The 23,063-nt window shown below is 38.8% G+C and overlaps 1 protein-coding gene across 1 annotated transcript in view; it reads right to left on the bottom strand.

Annotated features, from left to right (window-relative positions):
* LOC306872147 (neuronal acetylcholine receptor subunit alpha-7-like) overlaps window positions 1–23,063 on the bottom strand; it is a gene marked incomplete at both ends in the record, with an annotated part of 76,420 nt that overhangs the window by 36,808 nt on the left and 16,549 nt on the right. The window contains 2 exons of the mRNA XM_079420572.1: window positions 6,715–6,759; window positions 19,982–20,121. Of these exons, the coding sequence (XP_079276698.1) occupies window positions 6,715–6,759; window positions 19,982–20,121 (185 nt within the window). The remainder of the gene's footprint in view (window positions 1–6,714; window positions 6,760–19,981; window positions 20,122–23,063) is intronic.

The following is a 23,063-nucleotide window of genomic DNA, read 5'->3' as shown; positions in this document are numbered from 1 at the left end:
CTCTCCGGACACAATAGCTTGCTTGGCACTGACATCATGAAAGGATCAAGGAATGTATATGCATATATTTCATATATGTACTGCGACACATACTTACAGTAGAACACACGGTTTCTACTCCATATCTAATAAAAGCATAGGAAGAAAACAACAGATCCACTTTGTCACATGCAGTTTCATGTTTTTTAAGCAACAGATTTTAGAACCAATAAAAGATAAGGTGAGAAAATAATTTTTGGACCAAATTTGTATTTATATATTTGAATGATTTGTGCTGATATTTTAATTTTATACTTTAAAATAATTTGCATATATTAAATATACATATATAATACAAATAAAAAAATGTCAAATATAACATATTTGTTTTAATTTTTTAATAATAAAGTTATTTAATAAATGTAATACATTTGTGCTGTTTATTTTTATAAGTGAACTCATGAAAAGCCTTTCAAGAACATTTTGATGAACTTTATTTAAGATCATGCCACCATTCTACACTTCAACTTCATTCTACCAACAAAGAATGTTATATGTTAAATCATATAGAAATAGCTTGAGGTAATAATGGCAGGTTACAACTTGAATGAATGAAAAGAAATTTAGTACTTTTTGAAAAACAGTACTTTTTGACAACCCTAATTAAAATGTATTTTTTTAGACATAAGGAATGACAGGCAGAAAGGGTAAAAAGCTGCAGTTAAGTCAAAAGGGCCTGTGGGAGGAGACTGCAACAATGGAACTCCTTTTCAAAATCAATATATATATTAAAGCAACTGAGCTTTGTAGAAGATATGTGTATCTACTTTGTGCTGACATTTGAGAGATGTAGGACCAAAACACACCATCATAAACCTGTGTATTATTATGCTACATTTAACATGTGACGTCCATCTGTGGGCCATACATTGCAACGTCAACAAATCAAAAGTCAGTTTGTGGGTGATCATCTGTGCAAGGTCTGTCTCTAAGCCTGCATGGCACTTTGGAAAGCAATTGGTCTGAATGTTGGGTTCAAAATCAGAGCAGCCCCTTTGTGGAAAATTTCTTATCCAGCTTAATTTCATGGTTAAGTACTCAGTTGGCTAAACTTGTGCATTATGGCTGATGAGGTCAATAAAGGTGAATTAGAGCTGAGCAATGTTTCAGACAGATAGAAACACCTTTTAACAACTAAAACCCATAGTTTGCACAAGCCAATTGGTGCCATTTGAGTATATACAAATTTATGAACATGTCTTTCATGAAATTTCACACTCGCCTGCTTTTATGCTGATTATGTTTACCAAATATATATTTAATGTGCTTATGTTTTGCACCTTTAATGGTTGTGGGCATTTTAGCAATTACCCTGGTTTGTAATGTTTCTCAGCATGGAAGCTTTTACTCAAGTAAATAATATCCAGATGAGTTCTGAATGCAGAACTGAAATATATTCAAAGTCTGATAACATTGCTCATCTTAAAGCACTCTTGGGTACTGAAAACAATTCAGAATATAAATATAATATAAATATTTTATGAATTCTCCTTTTGAATTTTGTTTAGAGCTCAACTTTATTGTTAAAAGTGAAACAAAATATGCTAAACAAAAAATGCAGTCCAAAGGAGGTGAACCAGAGAATGGCAGCCTTGTACAGACCGTTCCAACATTTCTAAAGTCAGAAACCCCATTATAAGTCAAGCTCCCAGAAACAGACCTGGTCCTGCTCCACTTCAAGCTGTTATTTTAGTTGTAAATCTGCCTGATGTGACCAAGGGGTGTGACATTAAACCCATAGAAGCCTTTGAAATGTCGTTATCTTGTTGCTCTGAGGACTGAAACCTTTGTTATCATCACCTGCAAGGCATGCAACTGGAACAACCTATTTAAATTTCAAATAATTCTGCTGTTGTTTTTTGCTTTCCAGGGTGATGTCTGAACAAATAGCATATGAGGAAGACGTGCCACTGAGCGGCATAACTGGGCAGGACAGGAACACAGGGACTGTCATGTTTAAAACAAGCAAAATTGCTATTAGACTTTCAAAAATTATGCCGTAACAATATAAGGAGGAGGACATGGACTACTTTGTATTAAATGAAGAAGAGAAATCATAATGTTCAATATGACGGCTATAGGAATGGAAGTCCCACCTTTCAGTCTATTTCACTGAATTAATTTACACTAGAATTTACTCTGTGATTTATCTATAAAAATACAGTAAAATACAGTTGTAGCATGATTTGAGCCAGAGAAGCTACATTTATGTGTCACAACTACGGTGAATGAAGCGCACGAAGATGATGAACAATAAAAAAAGTCTTTAATAATCCACAAAATGGCAAACTGTAAGATCCACAACTTGCCCCAACGGAGGTATGGTGGATGAAGGTTTTCTGCATGTTCTGTCGTTTCAGCGCTCAAAGTTATTAAATTTAGGTTAAATTATAATCTGACTCCATTTTATGATCTAATCTGATTTAATTTTGTTATGACCTCATTTACGTTGAAATGCCAATTGGTTGTTTGTTAATTTCTAATTATTATTATTCTGGCATTTGATTATTCTATTTCGCTCTTTAATCGTATTCAATCTCATTAATCTTCCTATAACATTTTGAGTCTCGTTCCGGCTGGTATGCAGATCTCGTATTCACAAACTCGTCAGTCTTGGTCATTAGACAGAGGCGATTGACTAATATTCTAGACGGCTCGTGCAATACTTAGCTCATTCTAGAATACTTTTATTAGTCCTCATAGATCTGTAAACACTTAATTAAGGTAAGATCTAACCAGAGGTCATGACCATTACTATAGAACCAAGTTGACCAACTTAGCTTCTTCTAACTTTATATAATCATGCTGTGATTTCTCACGTACACTTAGTTAGAATAATATTACAATAACCAGAGGTTGAGGCTGACCCGAATTTAGGTTAGTCAACAACACACTGTTGTTCTAAACAGAAAAACCCAATAGCCTCTACAGTCTAAGTATAACTAATGCCAATGTGTTAGTCGGAGCTCTAAAACATTTTAATAAATTCAAAGGTAACAATTTATTATCACTCAGGTAAATATGTATTATGCCAATTACATAGCCAATTCAGAGATATCAAATCAATACAAATCATAACATTCTCAAAGATAAATCTAAGAGTAAGAAATGCATACCTGACTTTAGAAAGATACATAGTGTGGAGTCTCTATGGGCCTCTGGCTACAGAATGGCCCTGATCTTCTTGCAAGATTTCCTTAAGTACTCAGCCCTTGACAAAATCCCCCGAAATGGAGAAAGGAACTAACTATTTTAATATGTATTGATCAAGATGAATTAACACCTTTTGGGACGTAAAGTAATTTGCATGAAGAAGAGAATGAGACCTTTTACCAGACACACAGAGACCTTTCAAACAATATCAGACACGAACAGTTGCATTGTTATGAACTCTGATTAAGAATAGTGGTTTCTGTGATCTCTGTAGTGTCCTGTGTTTAGATGGAAATTAGGGGAGAGCAGGAGAGAGTGAGTGAAGGAAGTGGATAGGTGAGAAGGAAAATTCTCTCACATCTTCTCTCAGTGAGATGTGGAAACAGATGTCTTTATTTGAATACACTGTGTTTATTGTCCATCTCAGAAGATCAAAGTGTCTGAGGTTCTGTAAGTCTTACAAAATACAGGTCGGACAGGCAGGATGCACACGTGGCTGACCGACGATGGCGGAGCAGGTGGTGGTGGAGCCCGGGGCAGAGACGAAGAGCCGATGAGCCAGAGTAACAGGGAGGATCCGGAGGGCCAAGGCGGAACAGATGGCTCTGGCGACTGAGGCGGGGATCCGGAAGGCCACGGTGGAGCCGGAGCGACAGATGAACAAGGTGGAGCCGGAGGGAAGCAGTCATCTGACAGAGCCGGAAGGACAGAGGGACGAGGTGTAGCAGGAAGAGTGGAGTCCCAAGGCGGTGGATGGTCGATGACCGACCAAGTCGGAGCTGGAGGGACGAGGGAGCCTGACAGAACTGGTGGACTGACGGGCCACGGCGGAGAGAGGGAGCTAGGTTCCAAGGTGGAGCTGCTGGGTCAGAGGCTGGAGGCAGAGACAAGGGACCCTCCAGCCACGATGGAGACTGGCAGATCTACGGCGATCCTACCTCACAGATGGTGGGCTGAAGGTGAGCAGAGGGACTGCCAGGAGACAGCGGTGGCGATTGTGAGGACTGATATAGAGGAGGTGGGAGAGGGAGGCTGGGTGGGAAATTGCCCCAACAGACAGGTAGAGGGTTCAGGGATGGTGTGTACCATCCACACACACCACATTGCGACTCCCAACACTTGGAGTGTGGTGGACAGGGGAATGACCTCCGTGGTCGTTTCAGGACAGGCAAACAGTTCAGGGCAGACAGATAATTCAGGGCAGGCAGAGAGTTCAGACGAAGACGGGAGAAGAGGGGGCATGTCTGCATATATATCCAAATAACAGTCCACTGAGCTCGGCTCACCCTCAGCCATGGTGCAGTGGGCGGAGCTTCCCTCTGAGCTTTCACTGTCCATAACGCTCTCCCCCATGGCGAGGTCTGTAGCCGGCTCTCGCATCTGGTCTGACATGTTGGGCTCTAGCTCCGGGGCGATCCTCAGAACTGTCGCTCCTCTTGGTGATGGCTCATCGGTCGAGGCAGTTTCTGGCTCTTGCTCCATGCAGCGGGATGATAGTGGGCTGGGCTCTGGGTCAAGTCACATTCCGGATCGGAGCTGGACACTCTCCAGACACGGACGATCGCCTCCCTCCAGTTCAGTCTTGTGGTATCTGGAAGGTCTACAGGGCGGTGGCAGTTAGCCCCGATCTTGAACAGGGACTTCAGCATCTCGTCTATGAAGGTGGTAGTAACGGCGAAACGGCCGAAATCCTCGATATCCTGGCTCCTCCGAGCTAGGGTGGTGAATCTTGCTCCATAACAAAAAACAACAGAAACTTTCGCAAAAACGGAAAAACAAAATGTGTGAAATCACACTGTGTACTCTATTCTAGGTCCGGTCTTCTGTCACCACTATGGTGAATGAAATACACAAAGAAGACAATGAACAATGCAAATAGTCTTTAATAATCCACAAAAGGGCAAACACAGATTGGACAGGCAGGATGCACACATAGGGATGTAGTAGACCGGACGTGGGAACACAGGACTGAACACAAATATATATACACTGAAGAAAATGAAGATAATTAATGACACACACCTGAACTAAATGACACAATCAAACATGAGGGAAAACTGGGTCACACAGAGCACATGAGGGATGAAGCACAACAAAACAGGTCCATACTGTAGGTCTGACATTATGACATCACCGTGATCAGATTTTATTCCAGGCTGGAAAAACATGCCTATGGCGACATTTCTGCAAAACGTTGAGATACATTTCTGCAAAACACAGATAAACGTGAATCTGTCAACTTGGTTTTTGTTTGTATTGTGGCAGTCCACAGATGAAATGTCGAGTGTGTGTTGCTAAAAGGTTTACTTTGAAAATAATGCACCACCTACAATAAACCCTACTCTAAACCTAATCGATAGTGTTAACAAAACCAAACGTGAGATAAAAGCATGTTTAAGCACATAAAATCATAATTTTAGCTGGCTTCTACAAGTCTTTGAGCTATTTAATTGTGACTTGTACCCAAACGCTCGATATTGCAAGTGAATGCTGTACCAGGTGAGCTATACTGAGCAAGTTTGCTACATCAGAAAAGTCATTCATATGGTACATATGATGTATAAATGCCAAAATGTATTAGTTTATAAGTCATACAATATAAAGTGCATGTTTTTTAAGGCTTAAGGCGGGCGCACACTGTATGATTTTTAATAGTCCTTTGCGATTGTTGCTTGACATACTGTACGAACATGATGGTCATGTCACACTGTGGGATCTTAGATGTTATTATTGTCAGACTGTACGATTGTCACGACGCGACAAAAATGGGTGTGCACAAGAAAACTCGTCCAGAGTTTTACATTATCAACCCATACACGCTCAGTGACTGTGAGCTGCATTACACGTGGAGCTGAAATGTTGATCACGAAAAGTATATGGCGGCAATATTGGCATATTCAGGAAGAATAATGTAAGCATCACACACCCATATAAAAGCAGCAGCACAACCGGTGTTTATCATAGCAAAGGCAACAAATCTTGTGCATTCCGTGAGTGGAGGACGGGAGCGCCAGAGTTGATAGCAGTTAGAAGAAATCTCTAGCATTAATTCTGAGCATGGCTTGTCTTGAAAAACGAAAGATACGTTTGACTTTCGCCGTAGGAGGCGTCACACTGCAAGACTATGCGGCAAATCTTCTGACACTGCCAGAATTTCAGTGTCGGTGAACATGTCAAACTGAAACTGCAGTGAATTGTATATTTTGTATTTTTGCAAAAATGCAGGTAGAGGGATATTTCTGCGTGCGTGTTTTATTTTATTTGAATGTTTTTTCAATGTTGGATTTTATTGATGTTTTTAATTAATTTTAGATGATATTGAAATGTAATTGTGACAAACAGTTAAAACACATTTTGGTCTTTTCCAAGTACAGAGGAGCTGTGGCTCTTAGTAAATAGTAAGTAGCTGCCTAGAAATGTTACCAAAATGGCTGTCAAGTGAACTTGGTTGCCTTAAAGCAGCCTGACATTATTACACAGACATGCACAAAGAGTACAAAAGGAAACTAAGTAGAAACTCACCAGCTGTAGCCAGGCGTTGGTTATTAATACCTGATTTTTTTCATCCTGGGGCAGAGAAAGAGAAGAGAAAAAGAGATTCAGTATCAAATGAGGACATAAATGAAGGATTACTTCAAATTGAACAAATCTCCTTTCTGCTTCTATAATCCCAACCCTTTCTATGAACAAATACTTTTATTCTTTTTTGCCCTCTGTGTACCAGTGGTTCTCTATCTCTATCTTCTCACACACACTTCCACAGACTTTGCTTTTTGGAGTATTTGAGATAATGCCAAAAGGGACCTGCTATGACACCCAATGAATAGGAGCAATCTACCCTTAAAGCAGTTTTACAAAGTGACAATCACCATTACAATACAGATCTCATTGTAAACCTCTTGGGCTTTAAAGCTTGACTTCAACATGCATTGATCTGTGTGTGTGTGTGTGTGTGTGTTTATGTGAGTTATAGAACATTGAGCTTTGAATGATCAAAGACGTTTGTTTCATTCAGAGAAGTGTCAGCTCTCATTTCCTCACATTTCATTCAGTTTGGACCAGGGATGATCCACAGTGTCATCAATTCACCATTAGGTGTTCTTGCTTCAGCTATATTTCAATAAGTATAACTGACCGATAAGAACAAAGCGTCAGCTTCAGAGAGGTCCAAATAAAGTGTCAACACATTTTAAACACACCATCATACTACATACAAGATACTGTTCTAGAATAAATAAAAATTTTAGAAGGAGAACTGTTTTAAGTTTAGGAGGTATTTAATACACAAAAAAATAGTCTGGTCTTACATATGTTACCATGCTAGTAATACCATAGTTTTAAATATATAGTATCATGTAAATATGGTATAAGAATGTTAATCATACAGTACCACAGTCAATATCAAAGTACCATGATATTAACTTCTGGTATCATCACTACACCATGGTTTGTGATTGATGTTTAATATGTTAGTATATTATGTAGTATGCACTACCATTCAAAAGGTAACTTTTACTGAGCAAGAATGCATTAAACTGATCAAAAGTGACAGAACAGACTTTTACATTGTCACAAAAAATATACTGTTTTTTTAACACTACATTATTTATCAAAAAAAAGAGGCATCACAACTGTTTTCAACATTGGTATGGTAACAATGGTGTGTCATGTTTCTTGTGCCCAAAACCAGCATATTAGAATGCTTTCTGAATGATCATGTGACACTGAAGACTGGAGTAATGGCTGCTTTGCCATCACAGGAGTAAATTACATTTAAAATATATTTAAATAGTAAACAATTAATTAAACATTGTAATGAATGAAGCCAGTATTCAACACTGCTTTCTGAAGTGTCTGCTGAAAAGGAACTATTATAGAGGTGAGCTTCCAGTTGACAAAAACAGTTTTCATTGTTGCTGATCTTGAATCTCAGTTTTGAATCTTTCCTTAAGGCACCAATGATTACTCATGCTTAAGAGAAACCCGTCCTTGTCTCCAGTTCCTCTGTCACTGAGCTTCCTGTGTAATTTGCAATGATGTCTCTTTTGGCAACTGCAGAATGGTTCCTATGACATTCCAGCACAAAATACACCAATTGAATACCTTGCAAAATGTTAAAATAGGTCAATGTGGTTGACAAAGAGGTATAGGGAGTCTATGAACAATTTGACAGAAAAAGACATTTTTTTTACAAAAAATTAAATAAATAAATAAAACTTAAATCAAAAAGTTGACATCTTTATTTGACACAGCATTACATCAGTGTGGTGAGAGTGTGCAGATCTTATTTATATTTTTATATACATATATTTTTATTTTAAATAATTGAAATAGCATATCATCATATCATTTTAAATATTTCATATATTTGATCTTATAATGATCATGATATATTTATACTTTGTTTTATATGCTTGTTTTTTATGTTTCTGATTTAAAAGCATGTCTTAGGTGTCCAAATACGTTTTTAGGGTTACTAAATGTAATGGAATACTACTATTTTTGTTCAGGATGTCAATGAGTACAACTCATATTCTCACATTTCGCTCTGTTGTTTTTGCTCTTCCTTTTCTTAATTATTAAATTACTATTCTAGGCCTGTCTGCAGAAACATTGTCACTTTGATGAAAGAAATAATGCCTTAGCCATCTTGATTTAAGGTCCACAAACAAGGTTAGTAATTTCTCTATGTATCCTCCATGTGTCAAAACCTGATAGAGAGCGAGAGAGAGAGGGGTGCATGCCAAAATTTACACTCATTAACATGACACATCAGTTGCCTGTTTGATCTTTTTTTCTCTGCTGAGTATATATCATTTACTTTTTTTAATCTTGCTCTCACTCCCTGTCGCTTCTTATTTTCCTTCCTTCTCTGTCTCTTCCTTTGTCACACTAAAGTCCCTGTTGTTTTCTGCTCCTGCAGAAGAAAGTAGAGGTAACATGCTGTCTGTGAAGGGTGAACTGAGGGCTTGTGACATGCAATCAACATCAACGGATGAATTTAAGAATGCTATAACAGTGCCAGCACAAGCCTGAACAAAACTTCCTCTGTACGGCTCCAAAAGACCAAGACTTTTAACTAGTGACACACTATAAATACTAACAGCTCCCTCAAATGAAATTAATTTGTTGACAACATAGGTTTTTTTTTATTTATTTTTTTTACCATTAATCATAATGTTTTGAGTATTAATTACTGATACAATTGATTTACCATTAATCATAATGTTTTGAGTATTAATTATTGATACAATTGATAGAGTACAAAATTAAAGTTGAGAAAAATAAACACTAAAGCCCTTGTGCTTTATACTCTTAATAAAAATAAGAATAATTAAAAAATGCATGCTTAATCAAAAAATAATAAAAGAAATAAAATTATTTTTGACATTAGTCTTAGTCTCCTTTGATTCTTGTTGTATTGTTGTAGTTTGTGTTTTGTGTGAAGACACATTTATGCATGATTGTGAGAGTCCCTCTGGTGAACTGTTGAATTAAAGTAATTCCTCTTTATAAATGTTTTACAAAAATCAGTTTTATGTCCTACACTAATAGAATAGTGTGGGAAAGTCCTTCGAATATGTCCTCGGAAATGTGTGTAGACTTCGATCAGATTTTCTGTCCATCCAAAAGTAATAAGTACTGATTATTTCACAGACAATAAAGTGAAAAGAAATTCTGCAGTGGAAATTTAGTGTACTTACTATTAAGTTCCTTAACAAAACCCTGAATATCTTTTAAAAGAATTGATTCTATCAATCACTTAAACCTTCAAATCCAGTGATAAGTGTATTTGAAGATGAAACAAATTCATTGTAGCCGGCTAGTACATTGTAAAGATGAGTGTTGTGCTTAATTTCTGTGGAAGCACATGGGACAGCATAAAGTATATTACTGCATTTATAATTAGACCTTCATGGCTAAGCTTTTCCAAACACCTTTTCCTGCATTTTACCTTTTCCTTCCCCTTCCAGGGACGTCGTGGCCTAATGGTTAGAGAGTCGGACTCTTAATCCAAAGGTTGCGGGTTTGAGTCTTGGGTCAGCAGGGATTGTAGGTGGGGGGAGTGTATGTACAGCACTCTTTCCACCCTCAATACCACGACTGAGGTGCCCTTGAGCAATACCTTGAGCGAACCCCCAACTGCTCCCCGGGCTCCGCAGCATAAATGGCTGCCCACTGCTCCGGGTGTATGTTCAGGGTGTGTGTGTGTTCACTGCTGTGTGTGTGCACTTTGGATGGGTTAAATGCAGAGCACGAATTCCGAGTATGGGTCACCATACTTGGCCGTATGTCACTTTCATATATATGGCAGGATTCCTAAATAGCAGTTCCACTGCAACGTCTAAATGAAACCCACTGAAGCAGCCGTGAGCACAGCCTCATGCAGCTGTGTATATGAGCTTCAAATAATTATACTTCTGTAAAACAGAGCAATAAAATGCTGATGCATGTTTAAGTGATAAAGAGGCATTTCATTTCACTCAAATTTAAATTACCCTTGTAAAGAAAATATAAAAACATTAAAATATAATTTAATGTCATTTTATTGACACTTGTATGTTAAGTATTTTAATATATTAGTAATTTTGTAATTGCATTTGTAATGAATTTGCAATATATTATATTTAAAATATTTTAACATATATTTAATATTGAACAAAATACTGAGTTAAAATTATGATCAAGCAGCATCTATCAAGCTCGTGTTCTGTTATGACACAAACAATTACTAAAATACTGGTTATGTAGTTCCAGATTGTGGGGTAATAGTGTATTTGAAGACATTACTGCAGTAATTAGTGTTCCATTTGACTGGGAATTTGGACCTTATTTACATTTGATTAATTTTCTCCCAGCCAGTGTAATTGGGCTACAGACTAATTGGTTTCACTGTATTACATGAATACAATATGCTGTTAATCATAGTCTAATCATTATTTGTGCACAATTTTGTATTTTACAGTTGATGGGAAATGTTATTAAAATATTAATAATAAAATGTATAATAAATAATAAAGGGGTGAACTATTTGTCTAAGGGCTTGTTATCACCAGTGAACATATGGTTGAGTTATTAACCAGGCATGCACAAATAACACTCAGCATACAAACAGCAAAGTAAACCAGCAAGAAAAAAGGGAACCACATAATTTATTAATTCCACTGAATACTGGAAACATTTTGTAAGTGCCAGCACACCGCTATTACAGTTAATCTGCCAAGTCACAAGAGATCACTGTAACGCACAGCTAATCACTGCCATTCTATCATTCAGTGTTACATCACTGTATGCATACTGTAAATTGTTTGGATTTCTTTTTTTCATTGTCTGCATCTTCAAAAAGCCAACACACTTAAGATGAGTTCATAAACTGCTTATTTAGAGCTGATTTTGTAAATAGTTGTAGAATAAACAGAGAGTTGCATCTGCTTTTGTACAGTGAGACTGTCCAACACGAATCTGTGAATGAACACTTCTACAGTACTTAGAAGAGATGAGACACATGAAAACCTGCCTGCGGTAATGAGCAGTGACTGACTATTGTGATCAGATTGAGATAAGGGGGCGCGTGAGCGTTTTCGCTCTGTGAACCGATAAATTGAATCTTTCATATGGAAAAGCTGTGAAATGAACACGCATTGCAGATGACAGAAGATTATCCACATAAGTATGGAGGCTCTTTAAATGGAGAATATAATAATAAGTGTCACTTGATTTGATAAAAAGAGGATGTGACTCTGACAATATGCACTCGATACGAGAAGGAAGTGAACAATGGAGCGGAACTATGGAAAATCGTAGCTACTATTCTAGGCCCTATCTATCTACACCCTCCGTCTCTCTCAATTTCTCACTCTCTATGCAGAGTATGTGAGCAAAGCGTGCATGATTTTTGCCTGGAGCGATCGAGGAGCATTTTAGACGTTTTTTGAGTGTGCTCTCTGGTTCCAGGATTGTACCCATCATAACCTTAACATGTTAGCAGTCCATAATACAGTTAGAAGTCAGCAAGAATTTCCCATGTGTTAAACACAATGTTAATGTCAGAGGTGCCAGTGGGCTGTTCATATTGTGTGGCTGCAGATTGTGTGATTTCCTATTCAAATTATTGGATTTTGCCTGAAAAATGTGTCAAACAATGGTAAATGTGATACATTAATACGTATCATAATGAAAAAAATATGCAATCTGTAAAATATTATTGTAGAAATACTCAAAATGTTTTGTAAAATAAATGCAATGGGTGAACACAAGTTTTGTGGAGATTTGAGATTTGTTGAGGAATTTAATGAGACGAGTTGAGAAAAACATGAAATGTTCTTTTAATATTTGGAATAAAATGCAAAGGTGGGTAATGCATCTTCTTTTCAGATGTGTAGTCCAAAAAGCAAATAATTAAACATGGTTTCAAACAAACAAGTGCAAATTTGTGATTTCCAGGAGATTAAATTTACAGTATAAGGGGTTTTATTTTACCAGTGAGCAGGAAACGAGCTTGCAGTGGAAAAACAGAAAACAGTTGAGTGAAAACAGTTGAGTGATTACACAATGTCTTTGAGGATGGGAAATTGTGGACACTCCACTCCATCCAAGTCTAAGTTCAGGGTCTTGGTCTTGTCATGGACCCAGAGCATTTGAACTCTTGATTTGGACACTAACAAGTTTGCAATCTGACTTATTCCTGAGATCAGTAGAGTCTTAAAAAAAAGTCAAGTAATTAATAGAGCTGGGTCAAAAATATTGATAATAAACATGAATGAATATCATAAGGTATGTTGAAAGGATCCGTACGACTTACTGGAATGTATCTGTCATGGTTCACACTTCACAGTATTCACTGGCCTATTCTGGTCGTTTTGTATACTGCCGCTGATGAGTTATCAGCTTCAGCTGTGGCTCGTCAGTGCTCCTACTTAAGTGTGTGTGTGTGTGTGTGTGTGTGTGCGCATGTTTATGAGGTTTATGAGGACGCAAATTTGTATAATGACATGGGTATGACAGAGGTATTACAATATGAAGGTGGTTTATGAGGACACTGCCTATGTCCCCGTAATTCAAAAGGCTTAAAAAACATACTAAATGGTGTTTTTTTGAAAATCAAAAAATGCACAAAGTCTCCTGTGAGGGCTAAGTTTAGGTGTAGGGTTGGTGTAGGGCAATAGCACACACAGTTTGTTCAGTATAAAAACCATTACGCCTATGGAGAGTCCCCATAAACCACAAAAACCAACGTGTGTGTGTGTGTGTGTGTGCGTGTGCGTGTGTTTTTTCTGGATGTTCTATTGTTTTTCCATGCCTGGCAGTAGTCACTGTTCCCGTTTGCTGTGGACTCCTGGACTGGTCGGACTTCCGCTGTTTCATATTTGGAGTTGGATTACCTTCACCCCCTGCAGCTCAGCACTACCGAGGAACTGACCATTCCTTGTATCCACGATACCTTACACCAGACTTCTTTGTGTGTACTCCTGTCTGCCTAATAAACAGTATGATCTGCATTTGCGATTGAACCTCTCATCATTTTACCTGACATGTATCAGCTTTCGTGCAATAGTCCAAATTAATAGTTTGTATTAATACTCTGTTGTTAATTGAAATCTTCAACATTGTCTTAATGTACCAAGTGATAGAGATAACAAATTTACAGCATTATTTGGGAGAAATTTATTTTGTGTGATTTTCATTATGATGATTATTACTTTTATTAAATGTATTTCACTCAATTGATGATTTCATTGATATCCAATATTAATCAGTGACTGATTATTTTCTTTTGTGCATGACTTGAAACCACATATGGTCAGGACTTGGGAGGTTGTATGAGGGTTGTATTTGCTGCATATTACTACATTGTTTGTTGGGTTCATTAGCAGTTTAATATTTATGACAGTATTTCCACACAGTGGGAATTTGGCTTTTTGTGTGAGGAATAAACTGACAATTTATTTAATTTAATGCTATTTGTTAATCTGTCCTTATGTGTGTGTGAAAGAGAGAACAAGGCAAAGAGAAAGTTCATGCAAATGTTTCATCTCAGTTTTATCAGAAGTAACCCTGTTTAAAAATAAACCCATTTCGGGTCTCGATCTCGTCTCAGAACTGACCCTCTCCTGGTCGCAGTCTCAACACAAATGGGCTGGTCTCAACTGCAACACTGGTACTATATATATATATATGATTAGTCTTTCCTTGAAAAAAGAGAGATGAGAGAACGTGAGAGTGTGGTATTGGCGGTCTTGTGGTTTGGGGATGGCAGGCAGTGAGTGAGACAGGACTATACAGTATGGAGGCTGGAGGACAGAAGGATGGAGGTCACAGAGGGGTTACTGGTTCTGTGGGCAGACGGTGAATGTGAGAGATTCCTGCCCTGAAATGAACTTTCCCTCACAAACTGCTATTTGCATTCCCAGAATTCACATTTTGTCTGCTTATCCGTTATAAGGACATGTAAACACATACAAAGGGTCACATGTAATACATGGCGTTTGACCTCCACAAGACCTTGTTTAAAGAAATGTTCCAAGTTAAGCATTATCAAAAATAACTCAACTTTTTTTTAGTAGCCGATAACAGTGGTTACAGTAATGCTCTTACAACATACATAAACTGGGCCAGTGCTAGGAGGTTTAAAAGCAAAAATGTGAACCTAATTTTTTTTTTGTTAAAGTATTCACTAATTATTCAGTAAAAAAGCTGTTTATAATTTGAGCTGTACATTTGCCTAAAATCATCCTTTTTGTGGATGAACTTCTGGTTACTGCTTCCCATTGATTATTGTACAGTAAACAGCCTCTTTTTTTTCTGTTGTCAACAAAACAACCTAAAAATTTGTTGTCGGGTACAGTAGCCACAAAGCTGGAAGTATGGCAGGGTCATAGGCGTAATTTACGGGTGGGACGGGTGGGACATGTCCCCACCACTTTTTACCAGGCTCGATATTGTCCCCACCACTTTTAAAAAGTAACTGAAAAATAGATTGCGTAAGGTATGTATTAAAGGAAAAGCACCATCTACAAATCGTCACTCTTCATAATCTAATTCATTCATTTAACAAATTTTTCCGCCGGTCAGAAGCTTTTCAACATCCTCAAAAATGAATATTAAGTCTCGTTGTGAAACTATCGCGAGATACGCGATATGCGTCATGGGATATGTAGTTTCCTTTCCCTATAATTAATTAGTCTACAGATCCTGTACCTCTTTTAAAATGTATTTGTAGTCTACAATGTTAATACTGTATTTTAGTCTTAAGGTCTCTGCACACTGAGTCCGAAATTTTCGCATGCGTTTTTTCGCATTCGCAATCTTAAAAATTCGTCACGCACAGAGACCTTGCACACTGAGTCCGATGCGTTTTAATTAATCCGTTGCGAAAAAATTCGCAAAACTATACAAAATGTCTTCAAGCAGTGAGGATGATTTTGTTGTCTTCTCTCTTTTTAAAAAAAGAAAAAAAAAAAGGAAATATTGGGTCCATCCAATCCTTAGATTGCGCAGAGAGGAAGGAGAGTTCCACCTCCTCATCAAAGAGCTGCGGGATTATCCCGAGAGATTCAAAGTTTATTTCGGGATGTCAGTGCCTCAGTTTGATAATTTGCTAGCGATACTGAATCCACATATTAAAAAGAAGACCACCAATTTCCGTGAACCAATTGATCCTGAACAGAGACTGTCTGAGGTATGGATACACCCACAGACACACACACACACACACACACACCGAACGGCATCGGAAAGGTGCGCGCCAGGCATAAAAAAATAGGCTACAGCAGTTCTTTATATTCTGTATCTTTGTATTCTGCAATTTGTTTGTCATAAAGTGCTCTGTGCTGCAAGACGAAGTGTATTAATTTGTCTGACACTATTTTGGATTTTGGCTTTCGCTTGTACGGTGGCGCTGAATAGTCAAAACACCTTCTCAAAGCATCTCAAAATGCTTTATACGGATGCGAAAAACGCAAAAAAATCGAACCCGATCCGATTTTTTTTTGACGGACGACAATTTCGGAGGCAGTGTGCAAACGTGATTGACAACGTGAGTTCGTATTTATTTTTCAACGTGCTAAAATTTCGGACGAAAAATTCGGACTCAGTGTGCAATGGCCTTTACTGTGCGTGGCTGCTTCACTAAAAAGCTTCTTATATCACTTCCACACTTTCTTTTGGACATTTTGTTGATGTTTTAACATTTATGCTATAGGTAGCAACAATTACCGTTAACTAGCCTTTACATGTGGGGTGGGGGAGGAAAAAATAGAGCTTTTATAAAAACGTCATAAAAAAAAGATTCGTCAAAACAATTTCATTTATTTAATTATTTAATTAATAAAGGTAGTTTAACTATTTCAAACACAAATGAACTCTCATTCATGTTTTACACAAGGTTTTGCGTAGTTCAGGATTGGTTAAATTATTTGATTGGATGAGGAAACATTTTGTGGGCTTGTCTTGACTCTTGACGTAATGTTGATTCTTCGTTCAGCGCGTGCATTGATCACACCTACTTTTAGCAAGTTGTTCCACATTGTGAATGTTACGTTTTGCTTATTTGGATGTTTATAGACATATTGTGAATGTGATGCATGTGTGGAAATTAAGTGCATTTCCAACTCTGAACTCAGTCCCCAAGTAAATTCGGTTATTAAATAAACAAATAGCAAAACGTTTTGTGCGGTGTCCCCACCACTTTTCAAAGCAAAGTTACGCCACTGGGCAGGGTCAACCCTGCCTAGATTTTAACTTTCCTTATGTTTTCAGTTCTAGATCATTAACAATAAAGCTTCAATTCCCCCATCAACAAACGTTAATTGCAAACTTCTGTCTTGTCCCCAAAAACTGCAAGCCATTTAAGCCACTTCTGATACAGTAAAGTTTCCTTCCACATGAACTCTACTCTATGTTGTAATGTAATGGACACACTGCATTACAAATCAAACAGAGGCCTTTTCAATTCCAAGTATTTTTCAGCTTTTGTTTATCACAGTCCACCTATCCTCAGTCACACTCATATCCCTCCCAGCACTGCGGTGATGTAGAATGGTGTGGCAGCTGCCACCCCCAGCCCTCCCTCAGCTGATTTCTAACAACTCATGCGTTCACAGTTTCACAGCATCCCAGTCATAGCCTATGGGCCTCTCACCATCTGGGGCCGCGCAAGAACCACGCCACAGCAGCCATGATTTAACACACAGGATAAACAGATATTTCATAATTCACATGGTGCAATGGGTGAATGGAGATAGATTTCAGCCGGGTGACGGGGCCTTTGGGACAGAGGAAATGGGACAGTCAGGCATGCATACTTTTATTTTCTTTAATTTGAATTTTTTTGTATTGTTTGCATAAAGGAAGTGGGTAAAATTTTTCAAATTCAAGAAACATCTGTAAAATAGTGTTTGACTGGTTCTATAAAACATCAAGTAGGTTTAGAGAAATGACACACTTTGTCCTTTAAATCTGATAACTGCTCCGCATATACATTTAATGGTCATCAGCCATTTCACAGGATAATCTGACATGCAAACACATTGCACTCATGATGTACCCATATTCCAGGATGATAAAGATAAACTGCATGCTGTTTAATGAAATTCAAGACTCTTGTAAACGCAAGGATGGTGATAAATGCCTTCGATGGCCTCACAAATCAGCAGACCTAAACATCATTAATTCTTTAGGGTAAAATCTAAAGTGCAGAGTATGTGTTTTTATTGATGTTGCAAAATCAGACTGCAAATAATTTAGGTCTTACATACCAAGAAACCTGCAGATGGACTAACAATATCATATGGATGTTTGGGCTCCATCAAATCCAAAGGGGGGCATCATGCAAAGATGCAGCATGATGGTTAAAGACTGAACTAAACTGTTCTGACAAAATTTATTAATTACTTAATGATCCTTTTTATGTCAGTCTATTGTTTTCTGCATATTTTGCCTGTCTTATTTATTGCCTATAGATATTAATGTGATTGAGATGCATGCACTGTCAAGTGCAACAGCTAAAATGTGATCTTATTAATGTTTCATGTGATTCTTTTCATGCTCAGGGAGTCCTGCTGCGACGAAACATCAACATATGTATTCGTCTGGCATATAAAATGGTAAGATAAAATGTGGAGAAAATGTGGAAATAAAAAGGAAAAAATAAAAAGGAAAATGTGTCAGTGTCTTCAAAAAAGACTTTCTAGAGAAAATAAACTTTTCAACTGGAGCTGGATTCACACAACTATATGAGAAAAAACAATCTTTAAACTGCTATTTTCTTATGTTCTAACACAAAAAGGGGAAAAAAGAATGTTGTATTGCTAAAAATACTTCTTTAGAATGTTCTTAAAATTAAGATAACCTCCAGTTTGTCCTAAATCCCCAAAGGTAAGAATAAATTACCATATTAATTTATTTATTAAATATTAAAACATAAAAATAGCTATATATAGTGATTTGTCATTTGCATTACATGACTTTTTGCTGAATTCAAAATTCAGTAAGAACCCAACTAAAACATTTTTTATTTTTAGAATTATTTCCGCCGTCAAAGCGGTTTTGTTCTCTGATGTTAGAGAAAAAAAAAAAAAGTTGGTTGCAACAAACCACTTAAGTTAAGAAAGTCACAGTTTTAATGTGCTTACAATTATAACAATAAAAGCTTTTCTTAAATTAAAGGGCTTAGTACAACTGGGCAATGTGCCTTGGTTGCCTTCAGAAGTACACTTTTTTTATTATTATTAAGAGCTTGGTGAAAGGAAAACATCTGCTAAGAAGCAGAAAACAAACATTTTCATTAACAGCACAGTCTCCAAGTGAAGTGGTCTACTCATGGGTCCAAGCAGGTCAGAATATTTGAACTAGCCCTAAAGCCCTATATAAAGAAGTGTTAATTGTTAAGTTGGTTGTACTTCCCATAACACTTTACTCCCAGAACCTTTACTCACTATAAAGAACCCTTTGTGCAATAAAAATATTCTATGGATCATAGTCAAAGAAAAAAGACCAGGGGCGCATCAGGTAATCATAAGCGAGACTATGGGTGCTCCAGAGCTCCAAGATTCTATGGATGTCGAAGGTTCTTCATGGAACTATAGATGCCAAGAAAAACCTGCTCCACTACTGTTTGATAGCCAGAAAGTTTCCAAATACAATCAGAAAATGTCTTGAGTAGATCTTTAAATAGATATAGTTTAATAATTATAAAAAAACTATTTTTTTATTTATATTTTGTTACATAATGCATTTATATTTTTGTGGTCAGTGTATAAACACATTCATTTGTAAACCCAAAAAATTCAATAGTGTAATCAAACAGCTTTGTGTGTGTTCAGACTGTGTATGTTCCACCACATGTAAGCTACCATCAAATACTATTTTCGTATTTGATATAATAAATCACATTATTTACCAACATTCTATGGCGAATATGTAATGAGGAATGACGTAATGGAAGAATTTGAAACAGACTGGTAATGAGAGCGAAGATTGTTCATTCAGGGATTTTATAAAACCATTCTTAAACTATTGTATTTCTTCATGAGTAGAGCATGAACCCTAATTTTAATTCAAGGTATTCACAATTTTTAACTTGATTTTGATGCCGAAACAAAAAACAATGACCTTAAGCACACTCTATATACAATCCAGTCTTATCAATCAAACTGGATTCAGTAGTAAAGGGTGCATCCAACTGCAAATCACCACTGAAAACACTGGGAAGTGCAATATGCATGGTGTGATGCAAACCAGCATCATGAAAGGAAGATCACATAAAAGAGAAGCAGAAGCAGACACTCACCACGTCTATGATCTGAAGCAGTGTGAGTCCCAGCTCCACCAATATAGGTGCAGAATCATTGATAACAGGCCTTTCCAGTCTGTTATAGTTCTCCATCAACTCCTTATACAACTTCCGCTGATATTCCCCCTGTAACGAGCCTATAGAAAGAAAGAAAAAAAACAAAAAAAAATTACAATTCTGTCATTATTTACTGACCCTCATGTAGTTCAAAATTTGTATGACTTCAAAGAATGAGGCAAAAGAAACAAAGTATAATAAAAATATCCCATATGATCTGTGAAAACATATAGCACATACATCCTGTGGACCACTTTTATTATACATTTATGGTCCTTTTCCCAAAGCTTGACAATAATTGCATGACCATTATAATTATTTTTGTGTGTCATAATGGTTTGGAACAAGTGTAAATAATGACAAAATTTTGTGAACCATCCAATCAAAACTGAATTCATAGACAGATGGTTTGTGTCACACTTTACCAGGGAGCAAGGAACGAGGGAGCGAGGAATACTTCAAAAACACGGTCTTTAATAGTCCACACACGTAGAAGACACAGAACACATGGAAAGAACTGACAAACACTAACTGAATGGACAAGACCTAAATACACAGGACAATCAGGGAGGAACGAGACACACCTGGAGTCAAATTAACACAATCAACATGAGGGAAAAACTGGGTCACAGGGAACACATGGGGAGCAAAACACACAAAACAGTCCACAATCCTGACATATCGTCCCCCTCCCGGAAGGTACATCCTCGCACTGTAGTAACATCCAAAGGGGAGGGGCGGGCGGGAACTAGGGAGGAGGTTCAGGAGGAGGACGGACACCCGGGAGGGGGCCGGCAGACAGAGACCAGGAAGGCGACGATGGAGGAAGGAGTCAGGGAAGAGACAGGAGGGACCTAGAGCAGGAGGCGCACAGCTGGACCCAGGCCACAGCCATGATGATGGCTCATGGTGGAGCCGACGGAGGGAGGAGCCATGGAGGAGGGATGGCCGCGGACTCCAGGGGGCCGACCAACGGCAGCGGAGCAGGTGGTGGAGGAGCCCAAGAGCCAACTAGCCAGAGGGATGCCGAGGATCCGGGGGCCAGGGTGGAGCCGAGGGCTCTGCCGACCGAGACGGAGCTGGAAGTCCAGAGATCCGCGGCGGAGCCAGAGCGACTGAGGACCCAGGTGGAGCTGAAGGGAAGAAGGAGCCCAACGGAGCCAGTGGGGTGGAGAGACGAGGCGCAGCCAGAGGAGAGGAGTCCCGAGGCGATGGTGGGTCGACGCCCGACCAAGGCGGAGCCGGAGGGACGAGGGAGCCCGGTAGAGCTGGTGGATCGATGGGTGAAGGTGGAGGCGAGGGAGCGGAATGGGTACTGGAGGATCTGACACCCCCTCCCTGTCCAGCAGTCCCAGATCTATCATCAGCTCACCCTCAGCCGCGGTGCAGGGGGTGGAGCTCCACTCCGTGCTCACACCATCCACACCGTCCCTCATGGTGGGCACTGTCGCCGGCTCTCGCACCTGGTCTCATGGGTTGGGCTCAACTTCCGGGGCGATCTTCCGCTCAGTCGCTCGGCTTTGCGCTGGCTCACTGATTGCAGCGGGAAATGGATCTCCGTCATCGGTGGGCTCGGGCTGATGCTCCGCACCGCGGGGAGATGGTGGGCTGGGCTCTGGGTCTGGAGTGAATCTGGCGAGATCATCCACGGGGCAGATGGTGAGTGGCGATCCATTTCTTGCCAGAGTCCACTCCACGAAGGTGGCGAATTCTGCTCGAGGACCATCTTCAGACGACAGCACTCTGCACGCAGCGTTCAGGTTAGTGTCATAGAACGCGCAGAGCGTGTCGTCCGGGTAGCTGGTGAGTTCCGCGAGGGCCAGAAACAGTCTGGTATGGTCCTCGAGCGAACGAGCGAGGAAGAGGAATTTGGGCCGGACGAGGGGGCTCCATGGGGCACACAACAGAAACAAAAACACTGATAGAAAACGGGAAACAAAACGGAGGGTAGATGCAGAGGTAACTGTTATTGGTCGGTTCTTCTGTCACACTTTACCAGGGAGCAAGGAACAAGGGAGCGAGGAGTACTTCAAAAACACGGTCTATAATAGTCCACACACGTAGGAGACACAGGAACACATGGAAAGACATTCAGAACCGACAAACACTAACTGAATGGACAAGACCTAAATACACAGGACAATCAGGGAGGAACGAGACACACCTGGAGTCAAATTAACACAATCAACATGAGGGAAAAGCTGGGTCATAGGGAACACATGGGGAGCAAAACACACACAAAACAGTCCACAATCCTGACAGTTTGGGGTTAAATTATTAATTAATCGTCAGACTGATTTGATTTCCACAGGCTCCGATAGGTGACTCGGTAACTGAGACTAATACCCTGAGGGACATTGCTGTTGTCCTGTAGATAGAAACACATGAAGGGAACGTTCTGATAAAAGAAAAGAATATGTAAAACTGCAGCGTGTCAGCAGCATAAAATATTCAGAACAGACCTACTCCTTCTGTAGGAATTAGAATGTTGCGTCTGTCTTTAAAGGACTGTGGAAGGGATCACTCGCCCTGGTGGGCTGGTCAGAACCCAGGAACTCAGTCAACAACAGTTATTTTCCTTTATGACTTTACTGTGCACTGGAGCATGTAATAGGTGTGGTCTGTACAGAGATAACAAACACAAAGTAAATAATACAGACTTTAAATCCAATAATTTGCCAATTCAATAACAAATGACATTACTGTCAATATTACTGGAATTAAATGAAATACTACAACTCAACGAATTGGCATATTAGCATCTGAATAGGCCATTTGACCGCATAATCTTCATTAACACACTTATACTTGCGATTCCCAATAGACATATGAACTAAAACAATAATCTATCTCAATGTAGAACATAAGAACAGTAGAAATAGAGTGATTATAGAATCTCACGGCAGATATACATAACGTTCATTTAAACAGGCGCTGGTTATGCGCACTCAATCAAAGGAAAATAATTACCATAACCGCGATTGCCGGTGTTATGGATCAACTGGGGATCGTGTTAACTGGG

This window comes from Barbus barbus (genome assembly GCF_936440315.1).
Source record: "Barbus barbus genome assembly, chromosome: 7".
Classification (NCBI taxonomy): Eukaryota; Metazoa; Chordata; class Actinopteri; order Cypriniformes; family Cyprinidae; genus Barbus; species Barbus barbus.
The sequence above is the reverse complement of the archived record's forward strand: the minus strand, read 5'-3'. Positions and strand labels throughout refer to the sequence as shown.